Source organism: Athene noctua, chromosome 14 (genome assembly GCF_965140245.1).
Source record: "Athene noctua chromosome 14, bAthNoc1.hap1.1, whole genome shotgun sequence".
Taxonomy (NCBI): Eukaryota; Metazoa; Chordata; class Aves; order Strigiformes; family Strigidae; genus Athene; species Athene noctua.
Genome location: NC_134050.1, coordinates 12,617,584 through 12,632,953, shown reverse-complemented (window position 1 = coordinate 12,632,953; position 15,370 = coordinate 12,617,584). Strand labels below are relative to the sequence as shown.

Below are 15,370 nucleotides of genomic sequence, written 5' to 3'. Positions count from 1 at the left end.
CACCGTGTGAAAAATGTACGCTTATAACCCTTTTATTACAACATCTAGTAAGTCCCAACAGCACTACATCCATCCATTGTGCTTTGTAAGGTAACTCAGCCTCTTAAAAATGTGATTTATTGCTTTTACTATGCTCAATTAAGAACAAGGTTACCATATGTCAATTCACCACCTTAGTTAAACAATTCTTCCTCACTAAGAAATTTTGTTTTACACTATTACTGCTAGAAGGACAAAGTCCAGTTACTGTATTAAGTACAGTGTCAACTTGGCAGAAGACAGATGCTCTTTCTCTTAACAGTACGAGGAGATAAGAGCTCTTATGGCAATTCAGCTGCTGAGATGCCTCCAAGAAGCACACTGTTCACACCAGCTGAGACACAGTGGCAATGATAAGGAACACAAATATATTTCAAAGACACAAACAGACTCTGGTATGTCTTCCTCCCACTTACCTAAAAAGTCCCAAATAAAGACGTTTTTGAAGAGTCTCGGTGATTTAAATCCATGCTGAAACACTTGCTCGAGAGCTGAAACAAGTCCACTTTCTCCACACAGCAACAGTGTCAGACTGCCTCTCTGCCAAGCACACATAGAAAGCACATGCGCTTATTCTCTCAGTTTGGAAGTCTGGGACACAAAAGTGTTTCATGCATCTATTACTGAAACCAGTTTTAAAACAAAGAGATGCCCAAAATTACAGTCTACTATCAAACAGTGGCCCCCAAAAAGATGGCCCAGTTCTCACAAGTCCTAAGCATTCAAAAATGTGTTGACCTCTCTAAGAATGAGGCTGAAGAAAACAGTCTCAGGGCCTCGTTGTCATCAAATGAAGATGTGAAAAGGCAAGATAAAGATCATGGCCACTGTACAGAAAATTAAGAAAATATTTTCCCCTTTTACTAAGTAATAAAGATCACAGGTCCAGTGCCTCAGACTGCTTGTCAAAAAAACCCAAAAGTCAGTGCAATTTTTAAACCTCAGAAAAAAAATCAAATTCTTCTTTATAACATGATGGTAGATAATATTTTGCAAAACCAGTGCATGACCACTTGAGATTACTGTGTAAATGTGATCATCAACCAGAATTATACCGGGTATGAACTTGCCATGCTATACTGAACTTAGAAAAGACAGGTGCAGAAGGAATGGGAGGACCTATTTGTAAAAAATTAATGACTTTCAAGAGATACCCATACAGGAGCCAGCACTGCTCTACGCCACCCTGGTTCACAAGGGCTGGATTGTAATGGTTTGACAGAAGAATGCTTCTTAAGTTCATTTCAGGAAATAACTGCTGTGTCAGTGAAGACGATTACATGTATAATATAGAAGTGTCTTTGAGTCTCTGAGAGCACTTCTGCTCCACTTGGGGGGGTGGGTGTTTGGGTGTGAATCTATTTTGTTTCTCTTGGTTTTTTTTAAAGTGGCCCATGGGTTTTCATGTTTTAAGTAGCAAAGATAATGAAAAAAGACATAAAAAAACCTACTTAGTTCTCAGTGTAGATGTAAAATGTCAGTTAATCCAGAAAAAAATAAACAGGAGGCAAGGCTCTTGACAGTGGTACAGGTAGAATCCTTGGCAGAATCTGACTAATAACACAATTGCCAATACCAGAATGTTTACATTTAAATTAACAGAATGCTTCAGTTAGCAGTAAAACTGAGGTATTTGAGGATATACTATTCCAACAGTGTAGACTCAATATCTCATTTTTGCTCCACTTAAGGAATTTGCAAAGAGATGGGCTATTCATCCAGTTTAATTATTTCTGTTATATATTCTCCAATGCTTACTAGTAAGGGTTTTAAGACAGGAGTACCACTACACAGACAAGTCCTCCTCACCTCCTTCTCTGGCTTGTGGAAATGCTTGACAATACCATTGACAGCTTCACCAATAGCTTCTTGTATCTGACCAGTATTTAACTCTGCAAAATAAAAAAAAAATATCCAGTCACTCTGTAACAGCTTTATAAACTGTACCTGTGCATGAGGGATAAAGCATACCACAGAAAAAGAAGAGAAGCATGAACCAGTATAATTTATGATGTTAGTGAAAAGGTGCTGGACTGTCCGTAATAGAAATCCAAGTTTACTTTTCTTTACCATGGAGAAGGTATAAATGGAGATTGTCTGGTTTTATATCGAAGTTAACACTGTGGTGTTTCAACACAACAACAGCTGGGAAAGAGCTTTACATGTCAGGTGAATGTTCAGACCAAGGCCCAAAGCTAAAAAGGAGCTGTGCTTTGATTAGGATGACCAAATCTGGGCGTCCTGGAAATGTTTCCTGTGACAGTTTCACTGTAAACCCAGGCATGCTTGGGAGCAAAGTAACCACCTGATTTATCAGGGATAAGACAATCCCAGAACAGTGATCTCAACAGAAAATTGAAGTCCATGAACAGAAACCACTAGCAAGCTTTTTCATCCATGGATGGGAGACAGGACAGCAAATTTCTACCTTCCTCCATATCATTCAATCCACAGATAAGGGACAAGAACACAGAAAACACAACTAGGGCAGCTAAGCACTGGACCAGGAGTCCAGAGACATCTTCCTTCCATCCTTGGAGACTTTCAAAACTTGAATAGGTAGAACAGATTGCCCAGGATTGTAATTTGGAAGTTAGCCAGACTCTGAGCAGGGAGTTGGGACTAAGGAAGTTTCACAGGTCCTCTTCAAGCTACAGTTCTAAAATACAAGAAAACTTAGAGTTCTGTTTGCAAGCAGCTCTCCTCAGGCAATAATGCAGAACACTACAAGACAAGCCATCCCCCACCACTGACTTGGCTTATTGTTTGGCGATATAGTGACAAATCTTCTGATCATGCTTGGTGACTGCTGCAACGGAGGGGTTCGGCACTGCCGCTCATCAACCTCAGTGTGTGAAGTCAGCAACTCTCCCACCAGGATCCTCTCCAAGCTGCCATCATCCATTCCTTTCCCAAGCCACCTTCCACAAGGAAACCTAAGAACATAAAGAATATATGTGGATCAAGCACTTCAACACAGATTCAATTCCATGCCAAAGACTTCCAGCTGTAGTTGCATAAACCCCAAATTCTGCTGGTGTAGTTATTAGAAACACTCCACTCATCTACCAACAAGTAACAGTCTTGGGTTTGGCTTGTGCCAGCAGAGGGAGCAAAAGTAAAACAGCTTCTCAGTTCCAAGTTTGTGCTAAATGTTGCGCTGGATGATCAGCAAAGCAAACAGCGGCAGATTTTGTTTTGTATCCTGTATGTAGCACATGATTTGAAGGCTGCAGAGGAAAAGAGGTAGAAGGTATTTCTACACACCAGATGGGTGGGGAAATACACCTGTGCTTTCACTGAATATGTTACATAGCAGGCCAGCCACAAAAAGAACCCAGCCCCCAAACATACACTTAAATGCCAAAACACCAATATATCTACTGAAGTTGGGATATTAAATCAGACACTAGAAGACACCCGTGCTCATCTGCTCATTATCACTTTCTATGAACCAATGTTGACATCAGTTTAATCAGCTTAATCAGAAAACTGAACAGCATCCAAAAATAGAATATTGCCTCTTAATTACCAACAAACTGGTTGGATTCACCCACCAATTTGTCATCAACATAAGCCTGACAGTTTCTCTAAACAAAGGACAGGGCATCAGACTATGCAGTACCTAACACAAACAAATTTAATTCTTACTGTAAATCTTGTTCCTTTACTTTCATTATGCAAACACAGATTTCTAACACTCAAACTCTTGTGTTCAGAGGTCTCTCTGTAACACCTAGAGCATTCAGCCTTACTATAAAATACCACCTTGTATTTGGTAAGCAGCAAGCTCTAACTTGCTGTTTCTTCCTTGGGCTCAAGGCAGATTATTTTAAAGATGCGCATGAGTCAACTCATCTTCTCCACCAATGTTTTGAGGATGGACATGAGCATCTGCAAACTGAAAACTCTGTTTCATTCTGTAAGAATCATGACTTGTTTAATGCCAGAAGCCAAATGATCTTTCTGTGCCTTCAGGCAGTGGCAGCTGTAGACACAGAGTCCCAGGAGGTAAGACCTTTCTAATCAAACAAGCCCTACTGTGCCAGCTCCCTGCAGAGATTCTACTTACCCAACATGAAATGTCAGGATGATACTTACTTGTAAGTATGCCCTGTTATTTCATTTCTGACCATAACATATTCCACCAGCCACTTGGCATACAGCCCTGAATTATCATGTCCTATTTGCACTGTGGTCAGTTTTCCCAGGTTCTGGCACTGCAAATTAAACAAAGAATTTGTCAGAGTAAACTGAAAGAAAGCAGCATGTTGGAGGAGCAAACTTAGAGAACATGCTCAGAGGGGGAATCAAATGTGGTTCTCCTTTTCTGACTTCATGATTGATTCTGGGCTTTTTATGGGTAGGTTGCTTTATTTGGTTTTGTTTGTTTGCTTTGTTTTGTTAAATACTATTTTGATCAGCAGCGAGAACATCAGTTGAACTAGATTTTTCAATTAAATTTTACCCAATGTATGCACACACACACAAAAATCAGAGCAGAATCACTACCTTGTTTCCAGTAGAACATAAGGCACCTCCCACCGTTACAGCACAAAGCTGTAACATAAAGACAGTCTTGTCCATCCTTGCACTAAGGATTTGTCAAGTCATTGTGCTCTGCATGCTATTAAATATAAATTAAATTTTCTACATCCAGTCAGTCACAGAAAGTTTTTGTGACAAACCACACAAACTAAGGACATGAAGTGTATAGCAAGATGGTACAGCAAGGGGAGAATTTACAACGGAACAAACAGAACATCCAAAGCATTTTTTTGTACGAAGCAGTACAAACCTCAAAAGTCATTTCTAATATATTCCTGGGAATCTGCAGGACTCCTGTTTCACCCAGTTCTCCAGAGATACAGATCCAAGGATTGGCTGTAAACATTGAGCCGCCAAGTTTCTTGCTAGGAACAATCAATATATGGTATGGTATCACTGCAAACACAAGAAGAAATAACACTTCAAAATAAGAAAGGATAATTATGTAACCTCTTTAATGAAGAGGGGGGGAAAAAAAAGTCATAAAATAATACTGCAGTACCATGAAATGTTAAAACAACTTCAGAGCTCCTATTTAATCATGCTAACACCTGCACACGAAGCACTGACTGACAATCAGGAAGTGTACACATAGCAGTTTTTAAGAAGCAGAGCTGATAGCAAAACACTGTCAAGTGGATGGAATAGTGCCTCCATACAGGTATAATTACTAACCAAAGTCTTCGTTTGCAGGGCTTGCTTGCAGCAGCATTCACTACCGTGGCTGAACAAATTCAGTGAAAATATATTATAAGGCTGCCAGTTTCTCTGTACCACATTGCTCTTAGCTATGCTAACTGTAAGATTTCTTGATTTTAAAAAAACCCAAAAACTTTCTTCCCCTCTAACTGACAACACACATGCTCAAATGCTTTCTGGTCTCCTGGTTTACTGGAGATTAATTCAACATAGTATCACCTGAGTTACAGCCCCTCTCTGACTCAGGAGGCATGTGCTCCTGAGGAAATGCATGTGCTCTTCAATTGCTTAGCATCTCATGCACAGCCCCCTATTAACCAAACTTCTATAACAAAATCCAATTATCTGAATGGTCATTGTGTTTCTTGGCGATCTGCCCCTCTTTTATAGTGCATAAATGGATTACAGTTAGGGCTTTTCAGCCGAGGCATTTAATACCTTTCTCCCTCAAAGTCTCCTCAGCTGTCAGTGCCCTCAAGAAAGCATTTGGTGGTTGGATTTTCTTAAAAGCTTGATGCTCTAACATTTAAGAATGAATTAAAATGTTTCGCTTTTTATTTTCTGTGCTGATAGTCTTAAACTAAGTGACAATTTAACTGCATCTAGCAGACCAGATTTTAGTGTTGTGCAGAACTTGCCCACAAGACCAAAACCTATTTTGCTTAAACATCTGCTTGCTTTGTTTTTCATACACACAAATACAATCATAACATACCATTAAGGGTAGCTTCTACCATGGGGCCAGAGGGATTCTTTCACACACCCTCACCCCTATTTCATAAGCCTTGCTGAAGTCTTTCCTTATTCTGCCTTACAAGTGAGGTCCCGTGGCAGCAGGCACATAAATGCAGCGAACTCTGCAACACATTTAAGTATCAGCAACAAAAGGGCAAAAGTTTCTCTAGGGCATCTTTTCTTTTGTTTTTTTTTTTTTTTTGTTTTTTTTTTTAAAAAGAAGAAAAGAGTACTTTAATGTGTTGCAGAATTCTGATGCAGCCCTCAAGGGACATTTCATTGTTATCCCAAGCTCACAGACAGGCATGCAGCAAAGTAGGCTGAGCATGAAAAAGGGAAAGGTTTTTTTGTTTTCTTTTTAATTCCGAGCATGTGTTAATGTTCTTACCTTGACAAGGAACAATCCACACTGCACTTGTTTAGTATGATGCAAACAAGCCCACCACAAAATTTTCTGTGGAGAACTATCCCCCAACTAAAAGGATTAAAGCTGCATATTTCACCAAGTTAGATATGAAAGCCTTTAGTGACAAAAGACGCTACTGTCCACCAGAGAGGATCATAGAAATGTTGTTACAGCATATACAGATGGATAACAGGAAGAAAGCAGAACAATTACATTAAGGCATGTTGCTCAGAGATGTTTACAATTCTGGATGAGGACTCAACCAAATCTGGAAATCAGAGTTCCAGGGAAAGCAAATACTTACAGATTGTTGTGAAAACATTGGTAAAGCAAAAGTAATCAACAGCATTGAATGACAGGAGATGATATAGGAATTGTTCTTTCTCATCATCACAGCGGAGGAACGCATAACGCTTGTAGAGTTTTCTGACAAAGCAAAACAAATAATCTGTCATAGTAACAAGATGCTTTCAGCGAAATGTTTTCTATTGTGCATATTTATTAGGTAAACTATGAGGAATATGCAAGCGATTACAAATGACAAGTGATACTGGTAGAGCCAACAGTATTTAACGTGCCAAGATATGTCGACACTCTGCAAGCCTGAAGTCTCCCAATTGCATCAGTCCAATACTTCACATTATTTACCCCCTCTTGAAAGTAAGATGTGAGGTGGTCTAAGGGTCTTCTCCCACCCAAAAATACCCCAAAAGATGGAAAAAGAAATTTTGTATTTTCTTGGAAAAAAATTCTCTGACTTCTTCTGGTCATATAAAATGACAGAACTGAAGTAAAGAGACTCCTCATAAATTACTTCCAAGCAGATGGTGCCATGGGAGAGTCCTCCAGCACATGACATAAGACAGTTAGAAGACTGTTTTCAAAGGACACTAGAGCAAACACTGGGGCTATCTGCTTGTATTGGGCTATAGGTGATAATCCAGGGCCTACAACAACCCACACACTAAGCTAGGGAATAGCTTCAGTGTTGACATTACTCAGCTCCTGAAATAACCAAAATCATAGGCATGCAAAGGTGGCCTAAAGTCCTACTGTTCCCTTTTACTGGGTTGCAAACTCTTTGCTAGGACTGCAGTAACACACAGAACTGTGACTCCTTTTAAAGTGGAAATATCAAAAGATGGAGCTCAGTAGCCTTCTCTCATTAGTGGAAAGACTAACATCTGTGTAGAAGAATGCACTGTAAACAGAAACAATCTTATATACTTACTGGAATTACTCAAACACATTAGAGAATATAATACTGCAAGACTTGCAACTGAGAAACCTTGAAAAGAATTTACACCCTCAACCTTTTCAAGTGCAAATCTGGACTGGAAAATATTCCCTTGTATGTAGCAATCACCACTATTTTTGTTAATTATGCAACCAATAAGTAATACCAGTGTTGGTGAACAATCATAAAAGAAGAGCATGCCAAGATACATCAAAATCCAACTGACACTAGAGGAATATTCAAAACCATCATGAATGTATGAATTAGGTATTAGACACGCTGACACAACCATGGATAGACAGGTTGTTCCTGCCAGGGGTCATCCTGACAACTCCCATCAATTTCAGATATCAATTACAAAAAAATAAGTGACTCACAAGCCAGAAATCTGCAAAACAAATCAATGAGGATTAACACACACACATATTCTCACATAACAAACATAACACTAGAGACTGACAGGAAATGTTCAATGGAAATAAAGATCCTGAGCCTTAAATCAACATAACCTGGCTGTGGCCACAGGAGTAGCAAACCCACAAAGGTCTCACAGGTGACTGTGTCCATGTTTCATTTGAACAATATGAACCACATGTTTAGACAGCCTGTCCACAAGGGTATGTGCTGTCCTGCCCACTCTAAGTGTTAGATTTCTCACTTTACTTGTGCACATAAAGGTCTCAGGGGAGCAAAGCTATGTGATTTCCTTCTGTTCCCTAACTCTAGTCCCTTTGCAGACTAGAAAGAGACCATACATGTTTCAGTTTTCTTATATTTTTTAGCAAATGCCAAGTGAAGTGAATGGGTTAATTCAAATATCTAACAGTTGCTTCAAAAAAGAACACCACACAATCACATTAACTGCAAAATGGCAGAAGTTGCACAATTATTTCTAGTACCTCACTGAACTTGGCAGTGTTCCTCTAAAAACAAATGGAGCACACTTCAAATCCATGCTGCCTAGAACACCGTTCTTTTAGAAGGATACCTAAATATGCAGCACAAAGCACAAGAGATTATGAAAAATTTATGTCATTCCTATGCAAATTGTTTCTTTGCTTGCCACTTTCATATTAAACATATTTTTGCTGCTGTGTCACTCTGTTCTAGAGAATGAGAATCTGTCTGACAGACCAACAGTACATTGGCCAGTGTTAAGAGTTGGGTTTTTTCCTTCTCTTTTGGGGGGGACATGGAGAGTCTGGTGGTGTGTGGAAAGTCCTCTCACAGGGCTTGTCCTGCATGGGACAAGCACTGCCAAACTGAATGTGAACTGGACTGTGGACTTCACTGGAGAGGCTTAACCTTAATTTAGATACAGCCAGATTTATTAGCTGTCTTTACTCTGTCCTTCAGCTTTGCCTTGCTTGCTGTTGGAAGGCCACACCTTCATCAGGAAGTCCAACTTAATTCGATACAAGGCAAACCTCAAATAATTAACAGTTGGGCTTTGGGGGGATTGGGGGAAGACACTTACTGGAAGGTGGTGTTAGTGGGAGGAGAGAAAAGGAAGAGTAGACAGAATAGGTTAAGCTGTCTCCAGAAAGAAGTCTTCAATTAAAGCTAATGACGATTACTAGGGCCCATACATGAAAACTTTCCATTTCCACACAGTATATCCAACCTTATTAACAATACATTTTTCCCCGCAGAGATTACACTAAATAAACCTCAAATTGCTAGTCCTGAAACAATTAGTATTACATATGGCCTGTACCCCAATCTGTGCAACTACCTACAAAAGAATTATTTATGTTTACAGAGATAATATAGTGCACATGTGTTCTGGACATCACCAAATAAATAGGTCCTTGGGCTGAGCGCTTCTCCTTTTGCCTTTCAAGATGTGTACTTATGAGAAGCACTAGCACAGAGTACTTTGACAGAGTTTAAGCCAGCAGTATTTAGAACTCTACCAATTCAAGTCTTCAGTTTTCACTCATATCCCCTTCCCCCTCATACTTTACATACTTCTCCCATTTTCTTCCTATAGTACAATTATTCTTTAAAGAGAGTGTTTTGGGTCTCAATGGTTGGGATTTCTGTTAATTTTTTTATGACTTCACATACAAAGAATTGAAAGTTACATACTTTGAAATGTTTAGGAGAAGTAATAAAAACAAAAAATGGATCATAATAGCAAATATTTGTCTATTACAAAAGCAATTCACCTTATGTGCTTAAGTAGGCTATAAATGCAAAACCTTTACTGTGTAGGAGAGAACAAATCTGAGACACTGTCAGCTTGATCTAGAGATGTGGACAATCATGCTCTGAAAGATTTAGATGGAAGATTTCAAAAGATTACCAGATCTCATCTTGATCTTATTGCCTCAAAATGAGATGCAAGGACTAATCATCACAGCCATCCTAGTCACCTTCAAGGTATCCTGCATACCACCACTCATCTTTCTTAAAAATTAACTTCTGGTGTGGTTTATCTATGTTATTTTACATGGTATTGAAAGGAGTTACAAGAATGTCCAGGATTGGAAGACAGAAATGAGAAGCTAAGGAACAGACACTCTGAGACACACTAAGCAGAACCACAGAAGTACATCTAAATGTGCCTTTACTTCATACTCTTCATACGGTGACAGAGCTGCAACAGGACCGAAGCTGCACTTTGCCATGCATTGCAAAAACACACAAACAATCCAAGGAAAACAAAATATCCCACAGTTAAAGAAAGGGAGTCAATGCAAAAAGCTTGACTCAGCAAAGTAGTGGCATTTGAACTTAGACCCCATTTCATTTCATCCCTAGCAGTTTTTGAAGATTTCACCTCAAAGTTGCAGTCTATACTGACAGAACTGATTCTGTATCTGAAGAACCCCAGCACTGAATTGTAATTCCCAAATAACAGCTCATACACAGTACAGAGATACACTTGGAAGGCTATTTTGTTCTATTCCTTTTGCACACTGCTAAGCAGATGGAAGAACAGGCACTTCTGAGGTTTTGAAGTCAAACAACTAAACAGGTTTAATTTTTTTTTTAAAGCTTTGCCCAAGATAAACCACCTTACTTTGTGAGTTCATGATCTGAAAGCAGCTGTTTTAGATGCCTAGAGAGCAACTTCTTTTCCATAGAGAGACGAACCCAGGCTCTGGCCTTGCCAACATCTGTTTTGATCTCACTAATGTTCTGGATATGCCTGGGGGGGGAAAAAAAAAAAAAAGAGACACGGCCCAATATTTTCAAAGTGTGACAGCTCTTTTGAACCAAGCTAGGCTGAAGAAGTAATTTTGTCAAGAATGCAAAATATCAGGCAAACTACTGGAAAGAGACATGATCACCTTAATATTCAGTGCTATCTAAATTCCTTGCATATCTAGCTCAAAAAGAATAAGAGCCTGAAAAGGAAATATCTGCAATGCAGTGCCCTATTTACAAAATTCTAAACCAGTCCCATTGCCTCATATGATTTAAGAATCATTTTGGACCTTATCACTGCAATATTTATGGCTGAGTGCTTTGGAAAATTAAATACTGTCTTTGCATGCTCAGTAGTAGCCTTTCTTGCATACAGGACACAAATGGTACGTTGTAGAAGGACAAGTATGCTCCCTGAAAATCCTCAATTCACTCCTCCCTACTGAAAAAATTAGATGTTGGTAAGGAAAAAGCAGGGGAAAAAAAATCTTTTCAAAATCAATTCAGACATTCTGCATATTGTTTTCTGATGTACTGAAAAGAAGGCATTGAGCAGAAGTTATAGTTTTATTCACCCTACAGTACTCAATGTTAGATAAACCCATTCTTTAGCTCAAAAAAGTTCTTTAAACTTCACCAAGAAGCGACAATGAGCTCAGAGCTACGCAACTAACTTGGCAATGACTGGGAAAATACATACACTACCACCCACATCTCTGTGAAAATAAAACAATACAGAATACTTTAAAAAGATGAAAACTGTGTCAGGGTATTTCTATAAGCTAGTAGCTGTGACAGTACAAAAGCTCCTCAGTATGAAACATGTTTTTGTAAAGGTCAGTGAAAATGTTGCACTACATACTTTTTAAAAAGTTCAGCAGGTTCCTTCCCCACACCCCTCTCCTGCTGTATGAAACAGACATTTCTGTATGGTACACATTATAGAGAAACAAGTATGCAAATCTCACGAATTTCCTGTGTTGGTTTTAACAGCTTAAACTCACCTCATATCCTGGATGAGAGAGATTCTAAGAGGTGACATGGCTGGACTGGTATCAGACTTTCTCCTTTCTGAATCAAGAAGTATTCCTAGATTCAGAAGAACAGAATTTCTTGTTAGTAGAAATCCATCTAAAGATTTTAAAATCTATAAAAAAAAAGAAGGTGAATTAACACCAACCTGCACTCTTCCATTACTGGTGATTCACTGCTTTGTGAAGATACTGTGGCATATTTCCACTTCAAATGACATAAAAATCTAACATGCTACACAGATGGTTATGCAGATCAGCACACACTGAGCATTAACACATTAATGAGCTTAATATTCGGCTGAAATTGGTACGACATCAAATGGCTTAAGTCATATACTATTCAAGTATTATTTCCTAAAGAGTACCCCATCTTCTCTCTGTGTAGTAAAACTGACTGGCACAGTTCACACCAGAAAAGACTGCTCAACATGTTTTACTTAGTACAGCACATATCATATGCTTAACTAATCTACCACTTTGCACGCTCCTGTAACAGTACTACTTTTAAAAATAGCACATTTTGGTGTTTTTAAGCAGTATTATTACTCATCTTTCAAATTCCACTCTGGAATCAAGTTGTATATTGAATACAGTCTCTGCCCTCAATCCCAAATTAGAAAGCACAAAACTGATTGTAACTTCAATCTGATATGCAAATCACTATGAACCAAGGGGCATTCAGGAGACCTTAACACTTTCCAAATCTTTGGTTTTGATTGCTTACAGGACATCGTGCATGTTAATAATGCTCAGCTCTGTCTACAGCAACTCTAAAAAAAAAAAAAAAAAAAAAGGGCCACCCATTGTTCTCTCCAAAGTTATACACTATGCCCTCATTTGAAACAAGTAGTGTTTAAAAATTACAATAACCTTAGAAACTGATTATCAGTGGATGTTATGTACAATATTAATTTTACTGCAACACTTGATATAACAAAAATGAAAATATGTTTCTTCGGTGTTTTTTGTATTTTTTAAAATGTCTTTTTCTTGTAAACAATAAGCTTTCTGTTCAGTTGTTTTTCAAGACAATGTAAAACTTCAGGATGTTCAGTACAATTTTATATGCTTGTACTTGTTTTCCACCTCTACCCATAACATATGCTTTGGTGGTCATGCAGTGACTAGGTGTCATTTGGAGGATGGTATATCAGAGCAATCCATTTAAAAGCCTGTCTTTGAAACATCATATATTGCCCAACAAACCCAAACAAGTTTATTTTTCACAAAATATATTGAGACAATACAACAGTTCCATATTAATTCTGTTGCAGACAGAATACTTGATTCAGTTATATTGACTGAAGGATATTTCCAAGGAAACAATCTCTGCGTGGTGCAAATCTGCAGGCTGCTCTTATACATATTTTATCATCTTCTAGCAGAAGCCAATCTTACCTGAGGTACTGAAGCTGCCTGATGTAGTTTTTCTCTGTCTGTTTTCTAAATAATGTAACAGATGAGACCACAAAGCAGACTTTCCCTAAAATTAAAAAAAAAAAAAACAATTACTATCAGCTGAATTTTTTAAAAAAAGAGTTCAAATCATCACTGGAAGTATCAACCATAACAAAAACTTGTTTTAAATATGTTTCTCCCTCTAAAGTCATTGGTAAAACTCAAAAATGAGACACAAGTTGGAGGTGCTCAGGAGCTGTAAAGAGGTTGAGAAAGAAAAGCAGGAGTCAAGCTACTGCGATCTAATGATTCTGGTAACAGGAAAAAGGCAATCGAACTTCATTCCTCACAGTTCATAAACGTAACAAGAAAACATTTAAAGGCTTGTAAAACACCATGTGCAGTAGAGTTCTAATTCTGAGGCTGTAACCTGTACTATGTGTCTTTCCCTCCCTGCCTCTCCAGCAGTGAAATGAGAGATACAGAGCCAGCCTGAGTAAACCATCTTACATGCAGAGCAAGTCTTATGCACCTGTACCCTTCAGGGTAATTCAGGGCTACAGATGCATGCTGTCAGTTTTTAGAACCTCAAAAGATCCCCCTCAATTTTATCAGGCAAAGGACTTGGATAATCACACAGTAAGACAACCCAAAACATGAGCAGGACAATGAAAGCTTATCAACGAGAACACTCCACCACCACCCATTATAAAACCAACTTGTGTTAAAATTTGGAATGCAGTATTTAGGCCAAGATAAATCCTTCAAATGATGTTAAAAGGTGCACCTTTCTCATTACATTGCTTTCTTAAACCTCTGGTGGCTTAAAGCAGAGTGTGAGGGAATCTTTCGCTGGCAAACTAAAAAGATTTTTAGATCCATCCTAAAATATTCTGCATGGTAAACCAAAACCTTGTAAAGCCACAGAAAGGCAGCAGTAATTGAAGAAGGGCTCTGCAGCACATTAACTGGAATCACTTACAGAGGAAATTAGTTAGTATTACTACATCTTCCTTAATAATTGTAAAGATTTAGCAATTCTGCATTTCAGAAAAGCAGTCCTATTATAAAGCTGTATTTTTATGTACAACTTTGCGCAGAAAGAAACCATGACCTTAAAGCAACAGCTGTCAATTCAGCACTATCAATGTCATCTAAAATCATGTGTCTTCCTCGAGATGTAGTAACTATGGTTCAACTCTGAAATATTTTTTTAGAAACCTATTCTTTAAAAAAAAAAAAATAATCTCTAAACACTTGAATCCTATAGCTCACTACAGTTGACCAAAGAACTAATGACCATGAGGGATTATTCCAGAAGTGGTATGCCTCTAGAATATAAAGCCTAGAGTGTCTGCAACATCTGTGTTGATATTAAAAACATGTATTCATTGGTGAAGATATAAAAAAATCCAGAGAAGCTCAATGCCTCATGTGTGTACCTGACAGATACAACATGAAAAGCCAAAATTGCAAGTCATATAAAAACATAAAAAGAAAGCATGAAAAATATCAACCAGAGAACAGTTACATCCAAAACGGCATTTCTCTCAATAAACACACACATGCACACACAGTCTGGTGTTCAGCAACTAGCTGTCATGGCAAGGAAAACTGCAACAGATCACATAAAGCAGCAAACAAAGGATCCTGCAGCAAATAGATGTCAACAACCACGATGAATGTAAGAATTCAGGCAGTACATATCTGCCCAATTCCTTTACCATCATATTACTCTCCTTTAACTCCACCAAATAGCAATGATGATGCAAGCTGCAATCTCTAAGGGAAAGGAAGACAGCCTAAGGAAAGCAGTGGGACAGAGAACAGGCAAGGGAATAACCAAGGCCTTCTGAAAGTTCAGACTACTTCAGTCATTAGACCCTACATCCAACAACTTTCCGGCATTGCTCTGGGCAAAGGAAGGTGTGGATTCACTGCACATAGAAGAATCAGTAGGTAGCAAACACAGGTCTATCAGGGATCATCAGCAGGGAAGAGGTAAAGCAGGGATTGGTGGAAGGAAAGCCATCCTCATTACTATGGTCAATTGAGAAAGAAGAGTCTTCCTTGTGTCATTATTGAAAAATACCATAAAATCAATGTATAAAACAGCAG

At 38.5% G+C, this 15,370-nt stretch overlaps 1 protein-coding gene across 5 annotated transcripts in view; it reads right to left on the bottom strand.

Annotated features, from left to right (window-relative positions):
• Window positions 1-15,370, bottom strand: part of DENND5A (DENN domain containing 5A) — a 68,433-nt gene that overhangs the window by 3,261 nt on the left and 49,802 nt on the right. For all 5 annotated transcript variants that reach the window (XM_074917789.1, XM_074917791.1, XM_074917792.1 and 2 more), the window contains 9 exons: window positions 13,253-13,337; window positions 11,825-11,909; window positions 10,693-10,821; window positions 6,732-6,853; window positions 4,838-4,983; window positions 4,141-4,259; window positions 2,794-2,975; window positions 1,849-1,931; window positions 456-579 (listed from right to left, as the gene is read on the bottom strand). In XM_074917789.1, the coding sequence (XP_074773890.1) occupies window positions 456-579; window positions 1,849-1,931; window positions 2,794-2,975; window positions 4,141-4,259; window positions 4,838-4,983; window positions 6,732-6,853; window positions 10,693-10,821; window positions 11,825-11,909; window positions 13,253-13,337 (1,075 nt within the window). The remainder of the gene's footprint in view (window positions 1-455; window positions 580-1,848; window positions 1,932-2,793; window positions 2,976-4,140; window positions 4,260-4,837; window positions 4,984-6,731; window positions 6,854-10,692; window positions 10,822-11,824; window positions 11,910-13,252; window positions 13,338-15,370) is intronic.